At 45.4% G+C, this 20243-nt stretch overlaps 2 protein-coding genes across 3 annotated transcripts in view; one reads left to right on the top strand and one right to left on the bottom strand.

The window, feature by feature from the left end:
* DOCK2 (dedicator of cytokinesis 2) overlaps positions 1–20243 on the top strand; it is a 406045-nt gene that overhangs the window by 192797 nt on the left and 193005 nt on the right. The gene's annotated exons all lie outside the window — the stretch shown is intronic.
* Positions 139–18511, bottom strand: INSYN2B (inhibitory synaptic factor family member 2B). Its single transcript, XM_022595140.3, has 3 exons — positions 16678–18511; positions 15491–15565; positions 139–376 (listed from the first exon to the last, which is right to left on the bottom strand). The coding sequence occupies exons 1-3, from the start codon at positions 18021–18023 to the stop codon at positions 190–192; spliced, it is 1608 nt and encodes a 535-aa protein (XP_022450848.1). The 5' UTR covers positions 18024–18511; the 3' UTR covers positions 139–189.

Here is a 20243-nt window from a genome sequence, read left to right on the forward strand (position 1 = left end):
TCAGCAAGCAGTGGCACGCACTCAGGTGAGGTGTGGTCATGCGTCCAGTGGCAGCTAATCCAGCCCCAAGTTGTTCTGGTTTCACAGGTCGAGTGGCTCATAGCCTGGGGCCTTCGCTAAGAAGTAGAGAAGGCCTGAGTGCAGTGGTTCCCCACCTCGGGAAGGGCAGAGGTAAAGGTCCCCATGAGCTCAGATCCACCAGAAGCATTTCTTCTTCACCTTCTTGGTTTTCCGCCTTAAGTCCTGTTTCTCAGGGACTGAGGGCTCTGCCGGGGACTTTGGTGGGGGAGGTGCCTCCTCAACTGGCTCTGCTTCCTCCAGACTCTGTAGAACTTCATGGAACCTGCCTTCCTGCTGCCGGAAGTCATATTCTACACTGAAAAACACAAAGAGGAAGGAAGGAAAGTAAATTCAAATCAGCACATACTGATGTAGCATCACCAAGTGTCCAACTGACATGGAAAAACATGTGCTTTGAGGTCAGGTCCCAGATGCTTAGGTAGCTGCTTGGCTGTGTGACCTTGAGGAACCTGTGCCACCTCTCTGAAGCTCCAGTTTCTCATTGACTGAATCGGCATCTGTAATGCCTTCCTCTTGGGCATGTTACTAAGTTTAAATGAAGCACGTAACATGGCAGCCTAATAGTAGATGTCCGGTAAAAACGGCTCCAATCTCTCTCTCACATTTATTTAATGCTCCTAACTGTTCATTCTTTTTACATACATTTTATGCATGAAAACTGCCTCATTATAAAGTATTTAAGTAACACAGAGGATTATATGCTAAAACTAACAACTCAGTTTCCTTATCCATAAAATGGACATAAAAATGGCACCTACCTCAAAGGCTTTCTTTGGAATTAAGATGTATATTAATTGAGAGAATATAAATGAAGTACTTAGAGTGGTTCCTGGCATATAGTAAGCCATCTCAGAATGCCCAGTGACAAGGTACCATTTGGGGGCTTTATTAGTCACGTGTGGCAATCGTGATCTGCCTTTTTGATGGCACTTACTCCGATCCTGGGTCTCTGGGAGGTGACATGGGCATAGCAGACCAGGAAAGTGTCCCTTTAATGACAGCTCCTTTTTAGCCCTTGCTGGGTAGAAGGCTTTGGCCAGTCATGCCACATCACAAACCAACATGGGGTCTTTCCTCTTCCGTATGAAACATTTCATTTTCCTCCTTGCTAAACGAGGAGGAACACTGTTTTCGTGACTCTGCATTTCCCCCACTTTCCGCACTCCCAAGCTAGCTCCTCATCTTTGGGCCTTCTGAGGGTTCTAGTATGAAACCAGGTAACAAACACAGCTATAAGCTTAAGAGCCTTCTTCCAGTCATCCTGGCACTGGCAACTCCTCTGTAAGTAAATCTCCTATAGAGGAAAGTGGACAATTAAGGGTGGAGGGAGCACATACACAGTCTGTAGGGACGTCTGCAGGATTCAGTCTTCCTGGCCCAGCTCTCCAGGTTCTGAGAAGGCTGAGCCAGACTTACCAGACGGGCTGACCATTCCTGATGCCCACTGGCCTGATTCCCAAGCCCTCAAAGGTCAAGGCGAGCCTGAGCACCCACTGCACCCAGGCCAGAGCTTCTGCTCTCCCCAGCCTCTGACTCTCTCAACCCCTGAGAACCCTGGTCCCCAACAGTGTCTTGTTTACCTCACAAACCTGTGTACAGATGATACAATGGAGTCTGTACATTAATGACTCCAAAACACACAAATAAAATAACAAAAAAAGGAATGGAGATTAGGAAATGCCCATTAAAGGAGAGTATTTAAGTATGTCTGTATTGAGGAATCCTATGAAGTAGCATAGGTGTAAAGCTCTCCAAGACACATCGTTGAGAAGCAAAGCAAAGAGCAAGATATAATGTATTAGTAGTAATAACATTAATGATGATAATAGTAGCAGTAATAGGGGCTGAATAACCATGCTTAAGGAGCATCAGGGATGGGTGTCTGATTATTTTGTTTCTGTATTTTTGATATGCTTCCACCAGATTTTCTTCTCTTCAGCTTATATCCTTTTACTTTCTGTGCCCCCTGGTCTCCTCCACAGGGATATACTCCTGGCTGGGTGACTTATAATAATGGGTATAGTAATGCAGGCTATGTTTTTCTAGGCAAAGCTCCGTGATCGATTAGCTGTGAGATCTTGGCAAAGTCATTTCTCGTATTCAAGCCACAGTGTCCTTATCTGCAGAATAAGCATGGTACCTACTCATAGGACCTCAGTGAAGTAGAAACAACAGAATGATGCACAACACTCAGTTCAGAGTCAGGCGCCAGCAAACACTGAATGATATTCAGCTAATCATTCAACAAACTAAATTTACTGAGTATGTCCCATGTTCCAGGCCCTATGTTAGGTGCTGGGGGCAGAGTAGTAAACAGACAGACAGACAGACACGGAGGTCTGACACTGAGGACTCACCCAGAGAACTATTTTTTCTAATTGGTGTTAGGACTTTGTTGTGAGTCTTGACAAACTCAGGTGGTTTGTTGTTGTTGTTTGTTTGAATTAAGAAGTCAGAGAAATATCACATATAAGGAGAAGGAGGCTGTTTTGTGTGTGTGTTCATATAATTTGGTAGAGGTATACGGATGAAGAGCTGCAAAGTAGGGGTAGTCTGCCTGTCTCACTGTGATGTCCCTGTAACTGAGCACAGTGTCAGGCCTGGAGTAGGATGGATGACTGGATGCATGGGTGCATGGGTGGATGGGTGGATGGATGGATGGATGGGTGGATGGATGGATGGATAGTTGGTTGGATGGCTGGATGAATGGTTAGATGGTTGTATGGATGAATGGATGGTTGGATGAATGAATGGATGTTTAGACTGTTGACCAGCTGGACGGATGGATGGATGGATGAAATTTCTGATACCAGAAAGCTGAGGAAATTCCTAGAATGAGTAAGGGGTGCCTCCTTTCTTTGGCTCCAGCTGACGCCCTAGGATGAAGGTTATTTTTCTGCCTGGTGAAAAGAGGGCAGGGATATTTCAGGAGCTAGGAGAACTATGAATGTAGATGTTCTCTATCTGTGAAATAGTGTAAGAGAGGGTAAGAATCAGAGTTTGCAACTCACTGCTTTAAATTCCTTCCTTAAAGCAATGAGAGTTTGCTGGAGACAGCTCTTCCCCAGCCTCTGAATCCATCTCCTTAAATTTCAGTTGGGGAGAGTGAGTTGCAGGTAGTGGTGGCAGAAACCCACCCCAGGCTCAGAGACAAATAGGGGTGCAGTGCTGGGCAGTACATCCTGGAAGCCGGAGCCTCAGTGGATACTTCTGTTCACTGATCTGGCAGATCCTAAGCTTTGGCTAGAAGATCTCTAGTAGCTCTTGATATTGGCTAGCATTTACTAAGGACACAGAGCCACTAGTTACCAGCACCAAGAGGCCAGACAGGAGACACGGGTTTGAGCCCTGGTCTGGGATGATCCCATATGCCACGGAGCAGCTAAGCCCGTGTGCCACAATTACTGAGCCTGGGCTCTAGAGCCCGCGAGCCACAACTACTGAGCCCATGTGCTGCAACTACGGAAGCCCGAGCGCCTAGAGCCCATGCTCTGCAATAAGAGAAGCCACTGCAATGAGAAGCCCACACACCGCAACGAAGAGTAGCTCCCACTCGCCGCAACTAGAGAAAGCCTGCGCACAGCAACGAAGACCCAATGCAGCCAAAAATTAAATTAATTAATTAATTAATTTAAAAAAAAAGAAGGTAAAGTCTGTCTTAGCTCACAATTTAAAGCACATTGTAGACAATACAGAAATGGCTCTCGAATGGAATACTCCTGGGTTTGAACCAAGGCTGTACCACTTACTGGCTGGGTGACCTTGGGTAAGTTGCTTCTCTTTCTGAGACACAACTGAAAATGGGGGTTATAAAGCTACTTCAATGGGTAGTTGTGCAGATGGGACACAATAACGGGAAATGTCCTTATGTAGGATGTGGTCTCTACCCACTCCACTAAGTCTCTTGTCTTCCTATCTTAGGGACTGAATGCCTCACCTCCTCACTCATACCTTCAACTCTTCAGTAATTGTACACCTTGCCAGAAACATCACTTTTCACCTCTCCCCTCCATGTACATTCAGGGAAGAATATGCTCTTTATATTTCTATGGAAACACCACAGGCTTCCATTATAATCACTGGGACTTAGGGAACTCCCCATCCTCTTCTTGCAGCTGCCCCCATTGGCCTTGACAATTCAAAGAGGATTGAAGGTGACTTTCTTTTCAAGGCCAGGCAAATAACAGCGTACAGAGAAGCATCTGTGCTTTGGAAAGAAATTGATTAATGTTTTTTTAGGCAATTTATTAACATAAAGGAAAATTGTCACTTTTCTTATCCATCCATTTGACAAACTACTGTTTAGTTTGGAAGGGAGGAGAAGGCGTATATTTTGTTTTGGTAGCAGCTGCCTTATAAATGGGCAGGGGGCAGTGCCCTCTCTCACCTGTCTTTCATTTTGAGGCTGGGTCGAGAAGAGGAGATGCCCCTCAACTTCTTAGTTAGCCAACCCACAGCACTTCCAGCAACATCTTGAAAGAGGGAATAAAATGCCTGCTTGAGAGAATTCAAGCAAACTCTTAGCAGGGGGTTGTTTGCAGATTCTGGGGAATAAATGCCTGCCTTGGGTTTGGTATCAAGGTAGAACACCAGTAACTTTTCCAACCTTCCCTTCTCTCTTTCCTCTTAATCTGCCTATCCTCCCACCCTTACCATCTTCTCAATTCATATCCACATGGATGAAGAAGAGTGCTGAATGCTTAGTTTGTACAGAGCTCTGGCTCACGGTGGGGTGGGAGTGGCAAATGGTGGTCAAGAAATCGTTATAATACAGGGTTCAGGCCCGGAGCCATTGAGGTAGTTTGGAGCATTCAAGGTCTGCAAGGTTGGCCCTCTGAGGACGCACATAATACCTGACACCTGGTTCAGGAGTGCCCAGTTCACTGTCTGGGGATCCTTAGAGCCTTTCCCAGCCAAGATGTCTGTGCATGGTGCCACTTTGCATTTAGAAAGTGAGCTGTGTGTAGACCAAGAATGGAAGAGAGCTTTCAGGTTTCCCTCTTGAGGGCACCTCACTAATCTAGCTGACAGATCAATGCTCCAGCCATCATGCTAGGTGAAAAACAGAAGGATGTTTTTCTAGGTAATTGGAAGTAGCGAGAAGCCTAAGTCATGGCTTGTCTGGAAGAAGAAATAGTGAGAAGCAAAAAGTAGATAAATGTGTAAATACATAAGCAAACAACAGAGACGGATTCTGGATGTAGCATCTTGGTTGGGCAAACTGAAGTTGGGTGAGACATACAGAGATAAAAGTTTATATAGAAACAAACAATAGAAACCTCTTACTTTTATATAGCACTTTCAGATTGCAGACACTCCAGATCTGCATTTTCATTTTATCTTCACAATAGCTCAGGAATCTAGGAAGGTTGTTATCTCCGTTCAGCTGACAAGTGAGTTGGTGAAGGGAGTCACACCATAAGTTATGATCAGAATCTCAGCTTGCCTTCCTGACCTCTAGTCCTCTGTTTTTTTCCTAAAAAGGGATCAGATGTTTTAGCCCAGGGCTTGGCTGGTACCAGGGTCTTACTCTAAGAAGAAAGAGATATAACATGAGAGTATCTGGGTCATGTTAGGTGAGGGCATATGGTAATTTAAATGATGAAGAAGAAGGAAGAGGAGGAGAATGACTCTCATTTATGTAATGAAATCTATATTCCTGACACTATACTACAAGTTTAGTAATTCTCACGTCTCATGTGATTCTCAGAGCCCCATGAGGTAGATATTATCTTCATTTCACAGGTGAGGAAACTGAGGCAAGGCAAGGGGAGGTTAAATATTCTGCCAAGGGCACACACTAATAAGTGACAGAGTCAAGGTTTGAGCCTAGATTGTCTGGCTCCAAAGCTTGTACACAAAGATACACAGCATCGAAAGAACAGCAGTCTTCAATCTGTGTGAGATCCTGGTCACCAGATGAGCGTGGGGAGGGGAGGGGAGGGGCTGGTGACCAAGGCCTAGTGCACCTAAATGAACTTGCAGCCCGCTGTGGAACCAGACCCAACTTGGGCTGGGCTGCATGCACGACCCTGCGTGACCCAGCTGACCAGCCCACCCTGCCATAGTGTTTCCAGATTGCAGGGACATTCTGACGGGGAGGCCGCGTACCAGAGAAGACAGACACCCCACAGGAGGCAGCTTACTCAAGGTAGTATCTGGGCGGTGCAATTTTGGGTCTGGTGTAGGTTGCTGAGGTCCTCAGGGGCCCTTTGCTCTTCCTTCTCAGCAGGCGGGTCTTGTTCTTTTAAACCGTACCATTCTTTTAAACCATAAACCGTACACCCCAAGCAGGTTGGCTGAGAAACTAATGATCCATGGCATCTCCCTGAAGACAAAACCACTTCCAAGTCCCTCTCCACCTCTTCCTCTCTGTTAGAATGTTTCTGTGGCCCCCCTTGCCACGGAACTCAGGTGCAACACAGATTTATTGAGCTCCAGCAACTTTTGTTTTAGAATTAGCTGTAAGAATCAATGGAATCAGCACGGGTAGTTTGGTTCCTGTCTACGTGAATAAATCACACCCCTTTGGAAAGTGTCTCTGGGGAAGAAGCACAGTCTGGGAAAGTAGGAACCTTAGTGTTTTTCCCCAGTCTGGAAGGGATATTGTTCCTAAAACTTTCTCCTAATGACCAGTTTGCTCACTATTTATAGGGTACAATTTTAAGCTTCACAACTCACAGCCGTTTCCAGCTGGCAAGTACACCCCTTCCTGGGCAACTGTCTGCTGACGAGTCCTCAGAGAATTGCACGTTCTCTTGTAGGCACGTAAGTAAGCAGAGCCACGCTGCAGAAACCTCACTGCTGATTGCTGTCTGTGAGGGAGGTCTGCGCTCTGGGTTCTGTGGCTCTGTGTTGAGAATGTCTTCACATTAAGTCCTTAGAAAGAGAAGGTCGTCTCAGAGAACTTTAACACAAATATTCACTGATTGTGCAAGGTTAGAAAGTAAGAGGGAAAGGCACGAGAAGGTCTCCTGAAAGCAGGACTGGTTTAAGCCCTAGCTCTGTTGGATCTTGGACAAGTCACATAGCTTCTCTGAGTCTCAGTTTCCTCATCTGTAAAATGGGAATAATAACCATACCCATATTTTTGGGGAGTCTGAAAAGAGATGATGCGTGTACAGTGTTTAGCAGAATTCCTGGCGCAGTGCCTGGTTCAACCAATGGTAATGATTGTTGCATTAACTTGACAGAGAAATAAAGACTGGGTCATTTTGTGGTCAGCTGTGGCCTCATGCCAGCAGCCATCCATTTGTCATTCCTGCGAAATTCTCAACTTTCTTGATTTTATATTTATGGCATGTTTCAGCCTCTTTAGCTATTAATGCATTAAAATAGGTTTCATTTTTGTTGCAGATAAATCGGTGATGCTGTAAATCCTACTTCTTTCCACTTACACTCCAGGGAAAAGAAGAAAGGGATAAGCATACTGAGAGAAACAGGGACTAATGGCAAATATCTTGGGGATCAAACTGTCGAGGCTCAGAGAGGTTTCCACATGTACCCCAAACTTTATGCCTGCTTCCAAAAGAGAGCTTGAGCTATGTTTGGTGGTAGTTGTTTGGGGGATGCTGGGTAGTATTGCCATTAACATTCACGTTCCTGCATTTGAAATGAATGCTGCTCAGTCCATACTACAATGGGATGAGAGCTGCGAAGGCATCTGTGATTACTAGAAAGAACAGACATGCTGTGTGCTTTATAATTACTCCTCACTGTGGAAATCATTGCTGGCCAGAGAGAGGACCGTGGCTGGAAGACGAGGCTCTGACAGTTCACTTGGCTCCGCGCTGGGAGGGCATCTTAAGCAAACGAAAGGAACATACTAAATAATTTACGTGGAAAGTTGGTTGCTGAATTCACAAGCCTGGGTGCATATTGCATTTCTAGTAAAATGCCTTTTTCTATGGTTAAGTAATAGCTTTAAGTGGCAGGCAAGACTAAGACCCAGTGGCCAAGTGACTTAACCATAGAAGGAAACTCTAGAAGGCTCTCAGCGCCTCTGACTGCATGACCCCAGGTAACTCACGTTGCTTTCCTCGGTTAGACGAAGGCCTGGCTTTTCTCCGACAGGGCACACAGCTGTACAGCTTTGGCCTGTGTTCCAGAGAGACTCCTTATGGGAAGTTCCAAATATTAAAACAATGAGGGGGCGACCCCAAGAACAGGGATGCTGGTCGCCGGGTACAAAGGACGGCACTTGCAGCAAATCGCCTTTTGCATATCCTTAACTTCTTCTCTGTCTTGCTCAGAGGAGTTGTAACAGTGGAGGAATCAATAATGATAAAAAAGCAGTCTATGGTCTGTGGAGTTTGAGGAAATGAGAGGAAAGTGGTGGAGGATTCTGGTGTTCAGCTTCACGCATATTCCCTGGTTCTGGAGCCTGTGGTGACCACACCCTCTCCTGGAGCAGGGTGGGCGGTCCTGGGCAGGACTTTGCATGGCCGCCCTGTCAGGGGTTTGTAACTGCTCCTCCAGGACGCACCAGAGGGCAGTTCCTAGCATTTGGGCCCTTGGCCTGCGAGCAGAATTGGGCTCTAACTGGTCTGAACCTTAATTGGAGGAGGAAGCAAAGCAGGGATTGCCATTCCATTCCTGATCTCAGATGAGGACCAAGGAGCTGGGAAATGTGGGAGGGAGGAGAGGCTACAAATGAATCCCCTAAGTAGTGCATAATGAAAGCCTGGGCGCCCGCGTGGACCGGCAGAAACTCATTTTGTCTTCTCATTGGAAATAGGAGGCATCAAAAATACCCTTAGTCTATGAGGAAGCCCCCCCCACCACCACCAATCCTCTTCCCTTCCCTTTCTCTTGCCTCCACTCTCACCTGCACCCCCTAGTTAGGTCTATACCTGACCACCTAACCCTGTAATTGAAGCCAAGCAGAAAGGTAAATCATCTGTCCAATGATGCGTTTAAAACAAAAGCTACTTTCTGGGTTACTTTATTAGCAAGAGCTTTCTATGTCACAAAAGTTTCTAATAAATCAACCAGAAACCTCCTCCTTTCAAGACCCTAATTTTACCTAGTTGAATGTTTCTCAAGCTTCACTGGGATCAGGCTTTCCCAGGAAACTGGCTGTGCCAGTAGATTCCCATCCTCCACCCCACCCCTCTGATCCAGCAGGTTTGGGGAGTGAAGGCCAGCAACCAGTATTCACAGCCAGGAGACTCTGATGCAGATGGCCCAGGATCACATTTTGAGAACACTATTTAGGTCCTGCAACTTAAACACAAACCCTCACGATGCCCTTGGATTATGAGAACTCAGCCATACAACATTCTGCTGAGCCCTGATACCCCTCAAGCAGGTCTGTCCTCTGAAGGCAGCATGCTGTAGAATCTGGCCAACAGGAAGGGAGGACTAAGTTCCAATCTCAACATTGCCACTTATTAGTTTCAGAATAATAGTGCAAGTGCCTCTCTCTCTCTCAGGCTCAATTGTCTAATCTGAATAGTGTGCAAGTCCCTGAACCTCAGTTATCTCAGTTATCTGTAAAATGGGAGTATTTTTTATCTATCTCACATGGTTGTGGGGATTAGATACGAAAATAAAAGGCATTTATAATGACCAGTAATAATAGATACTCAATAAGTGGTAGCTCTCTTCTCATTTCTTTTCCCTAATCTTCATCCCAACAGATCTCTGTCTTCCCCTAGCTGTCATAGTTGCAAAGATCATCAAAGTCAAGTTAACAGACCTCCAATTAGATGTGAGTAGTTTACGAATTATAAGGGTTTAATCCAGGCGTATTAGTTTCCTATTACTACTGAAACAAATTACCACAAATTTAGTGGTTTAAAACAAGACAGATTTTACTCTTAGAGTCCAGAGATCAGAAGTCCTGCAGAGCTGTAAATCAGGGTGTCAGCAGAACTGTGTTCCTTCTGGAGGTTCGAGGAGAGAGTGTGTCCCTTGTCTTTTCCAGCTTTTAGAGGCTGCCTACCTTCTTTAGCTTGTGACCACATCACTTCTACCTCTGCTTCTGTTGTCACATCCTCTCTGAGTCTGCCTCTCCCGCCTTCATCTTTCCCTTGTAAGGATCCTTATGATTATGTTAGGCTCACCTGGACAGTCCAGGCTACTTACCTTGTCCTGAGATCCTTAACTTAATCACACCTGCAGTGTCCCTTTTACCAAGTAAAAGGTAACATATTCACAGGGTCCAGGAATTAGAATGTGGGCATCTTTTGTGGACATTATTCAGCCTACTACACTGGGTTTTGATGCTTTACCAAGAGAACCTGCCGATCTAATGCCTTAATTCCCTCTTCCATAGAGATCATTGGTGCAGTTCAGACACCGTAGAAGGGAGATATTTTAGCCTGGAGGGAGTTTTCAGCAAACCGCCTTTCCTACCACAGCCAGTACAGAAGTACTGGGCAATAATGTTGGATGGCCGTGATGAACGAGGATCTCAATGTCCTGTGAAATTGCAACAAGCATTCTGAGTCATCGAAGGAAGATTTGATTAGGTTTCATCTTGTAGTGTTCCAGGTGTTTGAAAACTGACAGTACTACATATAGTCGTTTGATTTAGTTCCAAAAGATCTTCTGAGGACCTGCTGCACAGAAGCCTTCCTTCCCTAATAAGAACATTTGATTAATTAAGGCCTTCTGTTTCCCCACCCAAGGGTAGGGGCACACACAAATAGTCACACTGACTTGACTTTGGGGCATCTGAATAGCTGTCTCAAGCCCACCACTGTTTTTCATCCCTCCCCTAGTCAGTATAGCCATTCTCTTCCTTGACAAGATTCTATTGAGCACCAACTATGTGTTAGACACTGGCCCACGACTTTGAGATACTAGCCATCTGCTGAAGGAAAGAAACTCATAAACACTGTGTTACAATGCAATAGGATAAATGGTATAGTCGAGGAATGTGTGTGCCAAGGGGGTCCTTCTTGGGAGGGAGTGTAAGGCTATTCAGAGGAACTGACTTTTAAGCTGCAAGACTAGGAGATTTCCAGACAAAGCAGGGCAGAAAAGGCATTTCAGGAAATAAGGAAACATGCATGAGAAAACGCACAGTATACGAAGCCAGCTGATTAGTTCCCTGTGGCTGGGGAGAAATAGGAGACCCAGCAGGTAAGAAGGTTAGCATCGTGTTCAAAGGGCTTTGAAAAATTAGCTAAAGGAAACAACAGGAACTGGAACAAAATTGTTTAGCAGGGGAGTGACATGATCAGATTCTTCTTTTCAGGTAATTTAGCAATCTGTGTGGAGGATTACTTGGGACAGGGCAAAAGGTACCTATGGCAAAAAGGCCAGCTAGCGTTTAAGTGACCAATGATGAGAGCCTTTATGGACCAGAGAGAGAGGGTAGAATCAGTAGCCAATTTGATGTGTGTTGTAAAGGAGAGGAGCGAGGCACTATGGGGACTATAGTTTCTTTATGGAACTGTGGTTAACAATGTTGAGCAAAATAAGAAACACAGGAAAAGAATTTTGTGGAGGAAAATAAGAAGTGTATTTTCATATATGGAGAATTTGAGGTACCTTTGAGATATCAAGATAGAAATGGAAAGATCTGTAGGTAGTGTGTATATATATAGAGAGGGGGGGGTGGAGAGAGAGAGAGAGAGAGAACTCATAAAAAAGATAGGGGAAGCTGATGTCACAGAAATTAAAATTAAAATCCATGAGTGCAGTTGAAGTCATGAACAGAGGCTAAGGATGAGAAGAGGAGACAGCCTGTCCAGAGAGACCCCTGAGCAAACAAGTGCTCTTCTGTTGTTCTCTCCTCTCTAGCACCTTTCAAATTTTACATGGCCAGCCTCTCCCTTCACCCATTGAAAATGGTAAGTTTGCTGTTTGCTCTTTATTTCCATTTTCTAAGAAACACACTTGGATGAGAGAAGAAATTTTTTTTTCTGAGAAAGACTTCCCATTCTTTTCCCTTAAAACATTTGAGGCATTTTACGACTTAAACCAGGCAGATTTTTTTCCCTGGGAGCTACATCCATAAAATAAATGCATGATTGGTATAGTCAGAGACCTCCAGAGAGGTTCTGTGGTTATTTTTAGAGTGAACGTGAAGATGAAGTGCAGGCAGATGTGGCTGGAGGAGCAGAGAATGGGGTGAGGGAAGGAGGAGAGATATGGCTTGGAGAGACTTCATGTCCTTGAGAAGAGGAGAGGGAGCTGGTTCCTTAAGGCACAGTTTCCAAAACTGCAGTCATTCATTCACCACCTTCATGGTTTTTGTGAAACTCCCCATACCACGTGCACAATAATTTTTTTCTCTCTAGACCAATTCACTTTTTAGACTTAAAAACATTTGTACAAAACAGGCAATATACCTTTTGAAAATGGAGACGTGCCTAACAGTGAGTAGGTAGGGGGACTAGTTTTAAAAGTTAAAATCTTCCATAAAGATTTAGAAATGATTACATTCTGGCTGCGTACTCTTGCTTGCCCATGGCTATGAACATGAAACATGCTCACTCTTGGCAAAGAAGTGTGATAAGTAAGCATTAGAAAGGTTTTGAAGACATTCTAGCACCAAACTCAGATTTTTCCCTCTGGGTAAATCAGAAGAATTGAAATGAATTTGAAAAGAGAACAACCTTCTCACTAGGTAATTCAATGCTAACGAATCTTGGGTACCGCAGGAGGCATGCAGAAACCCTCTGAGTAGCTTGTCCTAGGATTAATGCTAAGGAGACGGGAGGAGAGTGTTTGGGGTCTAAACAGCCTGGAACCAGCTTGAGTCATAGAGCCAGTCCCCACACCCTTCCCCTGGAGCCCACCGCAGTCAAAACTCCAAGGAGTTCATTCTTCCTGGTGCACTCCTGAGAGTACATGGAATCTTTGGGCATCAGCTTTGGTGCTGTTCTCCTTGGTGAGGTAGGATCTATCACAGTGATCCATGGTGAGAAGAATGCCAGTGAGGCTTTGAGGAGCGGGTGGACAGAAGGCTCCTCTTGGAGCAGAGAGAGTGAGTCGGATAGAACCAGTGACCCCATGTGTCTTGATGGAAGCAAGTAGCATAGCCATAAGCTTCGGCTGATGGGGCCACTTAGAAAACCTTATGGATTGCTAACTTAGCAGCAGCATCTCCAGACAAGAAGACCCGGCAGGCAATCCATCACGCATCCGTGTGCTTTATGTTCAGTGACATGCACTCGGTCCATCCATCATCAGGGAGAGACTGCAGCTTAACAAGGCCTGAGGATGAGTATTTCACATCATTTATTTATTAGTTTGCAAGATCTGACTTTCCAGGATACCACACAGGGTTTGAAGTCATTTGAAATGTTAAAAAAAAAAAAAAAAAAATGACAACTCTCATCTTCCCACTGTTACTGTGATGGAGATGTTGTTCTTATCTCTTTGCTTTCATCAAACTAATTGCCTGTTCCTTCACAATGGCTTGGATGCAACGATATAGATACTGTCTGGGAGAAAAGTCTGGCTTTGAATGGTAATGAGGGATAGATGCATGCAATGGCTGCTTTTCTTGGAAAACTGGAAAGGGATGTGTGGATAAAGGTTTGCCAGCCCATCCAGGGGTAAATTTAGAATGTTTGCTTGAGATATTTGAAGTAAGTACTAGAAAAATGCAAACATTCTCAGACTTGTTGGAAGGTTGTAGTTTAGCCAAATATTACTATTTTAAATTCAGCCTAGAACATCAGAATGTCAGAACTGAAAGGGACCATAGGGGCCATCTGGTTAAAGGCCCTCATTCTTCAGATGAGGAAACTCAGAGGCCAGAAACGATTTGCCGAAGGCCAGGGCAAGAAACTCATAGTAGATTGGAAAATAAACATTTGTCCTTTTCACTTACATAAGCTAAATAAAAAGTCATCTGAAGGTAATAGAAAATACATCATCTGGCTGCTGAAAAAGAGACTTTTCAAAATTTAAATGTAAGCTAGTTAAAAATAATTATTTTTGTTTATGAGGAAAAGTTTTTGTCCTCCCTAACAGTCTAGACATTTAATGATTTTTGTCCTCCTGGTGATTAGGAAATTTGCTTAAGATGGGGGATATAAAAAAAGAAGGAGCAAAAGGTAAGCAATTGATGAGACTCCCTAATTTTTCTTTCCAATGCACAGGCCTGTTCCAGAGCCCCCTTTTAAGAGGGGATATTTCATGCCAGGGTAAAGGGCATGTTTTTTTCTGAGAGGTCCTGAAGCTCCTGTTATTGTTATTGGTGAAAAAACTTTATGGTCCTTTGGCTTTTAGGTATAAAGTGTTGACAGTTCAGTGACAAAATGCCCAAGGCCTCACCTAAGGGTAGGGGCCCCCTGACTACCAGGCCCCCATCCCTTGCCAGGATGAAACCTCAGGATTCTGCTGGAAGGAATGAGACATTTTAAAAAGAAGACACAGGCAACCCAGTTGGGCTTCAGTTTGCTCAGGCCCTAGCTGCCTTTCTCATCAGAGAGAGAAAATAATACAGAAAACCAAAGCATACACTTTTGTTAAACAAAGTTAGATTCCATCAACTGAAATGACTGCTTTAGACCACTTTTCCAGTGTGCCACCGAAAGTAGACTTCCAGCTAAAGGGGCGTTGATTTTTCCAGTAATAACAGGAATAAGCTCTTGGACTTGTACAGAAATTTACTGTTACAAAAGGCATTCAGATATATTTTCTCATTTGTTCCTAACGGCAACTCTCAAGAGGGATAATTGTTCCCACTCTACAGATGAGGAAACTGAGCTCCAGACAAGTAAGCAGGCGTAGACTTGGGGATTTTGACTCCAAGTTTAGTGCTCTTCCAACTGTATGCTGTTTCCCTTCTATTACTTACAAAAACTCACTCTATTGCAGCAACCTTACCCGCTGCTGGAAGGAAACAGTGTACTTAGAAACGAATGCACAGTGCTTAGCGCAGTTCTTGACATATCGTAATTGTTGGCGTGTGATAGCTTCTGTGGAGGAAGAGGTTGTGTGGTACAACAATCAAGATCATAGGGCTTGAGATCAGAAGGATCTGGATTTGAGTCCCAAGACTCTGAATATTTGGTTGGAGAGCCCGCCCCCCCCCCCCCCCACCGCTTTCTGAAAATGCTTTATGGGAGTGGAGCCAAATGGCTGAACTTCTCTGAGGATGTTAACGCCTACCTCACGAGGTATACTGTGAAACGAGACGCAAACGGGCGTGCAGAGCTTAGCAAGGCGCCTGTACTCGGTATTCAGTAAGCGGAGGGATGATGATCTCAAGAGGATTTGCTCATAGACCTTGTTGTGAGGAAACAAAGCAATGCCTGCCTTGGAACCAGATGCTAACATTTCATAGTTAAACACCTTGCTTTTTAAGTCTCAGGTATTCCAAGGCCTCCTGTCTTTGCCCCTCTCTTGAATTTCTGTGCCTAAGACAGCTTACAAGAATGTCCTGTGGACCCTGCAACTTCTGTGCTCTCAAGAGCAGGCCTCGGTTGTGGCCAGGTACCTGTATATGATGCACGCTGTGTTCTGGCAGGTACTGCAGTTGTTGAGATCTTGGCCAGTTCGATAAAAGTTGCGCCTGCAAGATAGAGCATTTACTAGATAAATCTGTGGGCAAAATCCCCCTGGGATGCACGCATTCTACAGACTCATTCCCTGCAGCACAGCATTGCCCCTCTCATGAGTACCAAAGCCTGGCCATTACAGACACAGAAACAAGAAGCCCCTGTTAATAGAAGCTCACATTTCTAGAGCGCTTTATAAATGTTTAAGCACTTTGACATATGGGTTTTCTTCATGCTGACAATAACCCTATGAGATGAGCCAGTTATTCTTACCCCCGCATGATAGATGGGGAAACTGAGGGACTTTGCGAATGAGTAGAGGAAGATGATGAAAACTCCAGATCCCTTAGTTCAGTGCATTTCTCTCTGTATCATCACAGTGCTTCTCTCTTACAAGGCAATGTTGATTCTGATCCACATCAGCAAAGGCCAGTTAATTACTTCTTCCCTCCCCTACCCTTTTGTTGATTAGCTTTGGCCGTTCCTTCTTCTCAGTCTTTAGAGAGCACTGTTTCAAGGAAAGAACAACTCACACCTAAACAGATAACTGCCTTCCCCTCCCCAGACTGATGCTGAGTCATCCAGGAAAGCATTTTGTGACTTTTTTCTCTTTGCAAAATTGTGATTTCATTTCAGTTTCCATTTAGCTGGTCCATGATGGACTGGCCCAAGCCTTCAAAGTGGTCAGTGGTGGGAAAGGTCAATAGTAAGCTTAGTGGCCACCTCAAGTCCCTGTGACAAACCCATAAATAACTAAAATACTGTGCAAATGCAGTAACTTGCTTCAAGGATGGGGGTGGGGGAAGCACCTACATGCTATCATTTTCCCCCATCGTTTATCAGCTGGACTCACATCTTAATAAAAATCACTTTTGACTCTGCTGCTTCATTGCCCCCTTTCTGCAGTCTGTTGACATCTGGAAACAAAAACACATCACCGTGGAAATCCACCAAAGCCTACAACCAGACGAAACCCAGTCAGAACAAAGGGGGACCATTGCTTACAATTTGGGGAAACAACAGAATCTCAGACATTTTGGAGACATCTTACTAACGGAAACCAGTGCTCTCTCTCTGCCCCTATCCTGGCAAGTGACTTAACCGAATAAAAAAAAATCCACCTTACCCTTCTGTGAGAGCTCGAGCTTTCTCCAAGTCTTGAATTACATTCAGAAGGACTTTAATTTTCTCTTGGTTTGAGTGCAGAGATTCCTCCACGGATTGCAGCCTGCCCTGGAGGTCGCAGAACTCACCCTGTGCCAGGTGGATTGGATTAAGTGCACCCATCTCCGTGGTGCCCTGCTGTTTGGTCTCCCTCCTTGGAAGAGAGGATGGGAGGTGATCGCTTTCTGGACAGTTTTGAAACGCTGGGTTGTGTGACTGGAAGGGGTTCTTTGCCATCTGCTCCTGACACACAGGGGCAGATTTTGACTCACTGTTAGTTTTGAGTGACTGCAGATCCTGGTGATTGTTACTCGATGAAGCACAGTCTGAAGCTCCCCCTGGCTGGGCTGGCTGGCTGTGGGAGCCTGGCGAAGGGGAGCTGTGAGTCTGTGGATGTGAGGGAACACACGTTTCCTTTGACTGAGATGACAATGGGCCAAGGTCTTTGTCATCAGAGTTATCTTTGGGCAAAAGCATTTCAGGTTTAAGTTTCCCTGTGCCGGGCATGTGGTTGGCACCGCTGGTGGCATTTAAGCAGGAGAGGGGTCTTTCTGAATCTGACGGTGGCACTCTTCTCCCATCACCTGGACACATGTCAACCAAAGTGGGTATGGAGTTGCTAATCTCAGCAGACCTGTCTGGGCTGAAAGTGGACTCTCTACCTGCCCAGGTAGGGCTGTGATAAATATCATCTGGAACCTGAATGGCAGCTGTTGCTTTCTCTGAGGCCCTCCATGTCCCTGCTTCCAAGCATATGCTCACAGGCCCATTGCTTTGCACCTTGGACATTCTAGGGAGAAATGGGTGGGACGCCTTGACCCTTTGAGGCCCATCTTCAAGATGCCGAGACAGCCTTAAGTAGGCAAGGTCAGAGGACACAATGTCCTGTTCAGAGAGATTGCCGTTCACCTGGATGGCACTTTGGGATGCTGTCTGCATTTCCACCAGGGACTTGCTAGCTGTGAGTCTCTTCCTTTTGAAAACTGGGAAGTGCTTCCTGAGACTGGGGGAGGTTTGGATGGCGATGTGCCGAAAGCCCCCTGCCTTCTGGGACCTGGGGAAGGAGAGTGAGTAGGTGGGGAGGTGATGGTGCCCGGAGGCCTGAGTCTTGCCCATTACAGCCGGGTCCTCAGAAGTTTGGATGTCAACCTCAGCTCGGGCAGGTGGAGTCTTACTGGTGCCATCTTCCTTAAATCGTACCTGCTGAGATTTGCTCCTGCGGTGGTGAGGTTGCTTCACAAGCTCCACTGACTCTAGACTGTTATGCTTCAGAAGCACAGGCCTCACTTTCATACTTTGCTGGGCCATTGAGCCTCAGTTGAAAGGATTGGGACCATACACTTCTGGGCACATTTCCTTAGGTCTTTGGAGCAGCATCTAATGACAGCATCTCAGACACAGAGATCTGCCAGCCGGGATGGAGTGGTCCTCTCCTCTGAGTATGGGCAGCTCTGTTGGCCATTCCCAGCCAGCAGGTTTTCTTGGGGGGCTCTCCGTAATGCTTCCCCTGCAGTTAAAATATTATTCCATTGCAGTGGTAATTGCCACTTAGGTAAACAAGGAGTTAGGCTAATTATTAAACCTGATCTACCACGAGAGCTGGTGGGCTGTTTATCAACGGAGGCTGGCAGGCGGTTCTGATCCTGGAAGAAGCTTGCTGTCTTGAACAAAAAGACAATGAAAGTACCATTTAGGGGATAGCGCCAGACTGCCAACATGTGAATTCCAAAAGAAACCTGCTACGTCTGGAACATACGGCTTCCTTTCTGGGAGCGTCAATTTGCACTGTAAAACTACAGGAAACTTAAACATATCTTTCCATTTCATGTAAACAGGCAGAGAAATAAATGACCTGGGGCTTGGCTTCTTTGATGATACATGATGCTCCTAAGGCAACATCCCCATTGACGTCAATCACATATTCTTCCTTTGGGGCCATTGTTTTCTTTCATGCTGTTTCCCTTTTCTTCAGTGAGGGAAACTTATCTGCCTAAATAGCCTCACAAAACCCAGTGGCGTGTGATGGGGACAGGATTGAGGCATCCGAGGGCATTCAGAGGGCAGAGTCCCTGTCGTGGTGTCTTGGCTGAAGTTCACATGTGGGAAAAGTGAGCCACATCTGCAACTCCTGGGTATTTGAGCCAAAACCTTTGTTCGCTTGGCCTCGGGGTCGGGGTCTGGGACCTGGCAGTCTTTGCCACCAGGCAAGGAGAGTCTGAAAGGGAAGAGATAGCAGATGCAACTGAGAACACAGTTCCTGGGGGCCTGGGTTTCTCTCCAATTTCCAACCTCCCAGCTGAGGGCTTTTGATAGTGGATGGTCTGGGGGTAAGTCAACTTACTACCTTTGTGTCTTTTCCCCTAGTGAGCCAGCCACCTTGTGGCTACAGGGCCTCGGAACAAAATGCCTGTCTGCCTGGATCGCTTCCTCCTTCCACTCCCAGGCATCCCCCAGCCAACTCCTATTCATCCATGAAGTCCCAGCTTAAATGGCACTTCCTCACGAAATTTTTCTAATGACTCCTCCCTCACATACACCTCTGATGCTACATCATATCAGGACCCCCATTATACCTTTTCGCCACATTCTTCATAACACAAATTGTAGCTGTCCCCAAATAATCATTTGTGTACGTATTTATTTAATGTGTATCTCCCCTGCTACCCTGTAAGCTCCAAGGTGGCAGGAGCTGGAGCCATTTTTTTTTTACAGCTTAGGTATTTCCATTCCTCCTTTAGGCTCACTGTGGGTGCTTAATGAATATTTACTGAAAGAGAGGATGGCCGAATAAAGCAAAGGAGAGCCTGGGAATGGTGGATGGGGTTCCTAAGGTATCTTGCCAGGGCAACAGGATGGTGAATTCTCTCTGCTCGGACCGAAAGTTTTGCTAGAGGACAAGATTTTCCCCTAATGTCTTCATTTCTTAATTGCTTTCTAGGAGATAAATGTGCATAAAATTCTCCGTGCAAAGTGTGCCTTGTAATAATAACAGTTACCATTTATTGAACACTTATCTTTACCGTGCTGTGGGCTTGTAATAATAACAGTTACCATTTATTGAACACTTATCTTTACCGTGCTGTGGGCTTTATTTGCATTAATCATAAAAACTCTCGTTTACCAAGTAGTCACCAATGCACCAGGTGCTGTTCTAAGCGCTTTCCAAGCCATAACTCATTCATTCCCTGCCCTATAGAGGTGGATACTCTTATTATCCCCATATGACAGTTGAATATGCTGAGGCCCAAGGACACACAGTTAGTGACAGAGCCAGCGTCTGAACTTAAAACAGTCTGGCACCAGAGCCTGTGCTCTTAGCCTCAATGCTCCACTGCTTTCCCAGTATTACATTATCTCATTAATCCTTGGAACAAAACTATGAGGTATTATGATCCCCATTGGACTGATAAGGAAACTGAGGCTCAGAGAGGATAAGTACCCAGTGGAGGAGCTGAGACATGAACCCAGGAGTCTATGACTCCAAAGTCCATGTTCTTGCACATGAGGTTATGACTTTGTCCCCTTGGC

This window comes from Delphinapterus leucas, chromosome 3, assembly GCF_059928025.1.
Source record: "Delphinapterus leucas isolate spDelLeu-1000000601 "Yukka" chromosome 3, BTC_Dleu_Yukka2, whole genome shotgun sequence".
Lineage (NCBI taxonomy): Eukaryota > Metazoa > Chordata > Mammalia > Artiodactyla > Monodontidae > Delphinapterus > Delphinapterus leucas.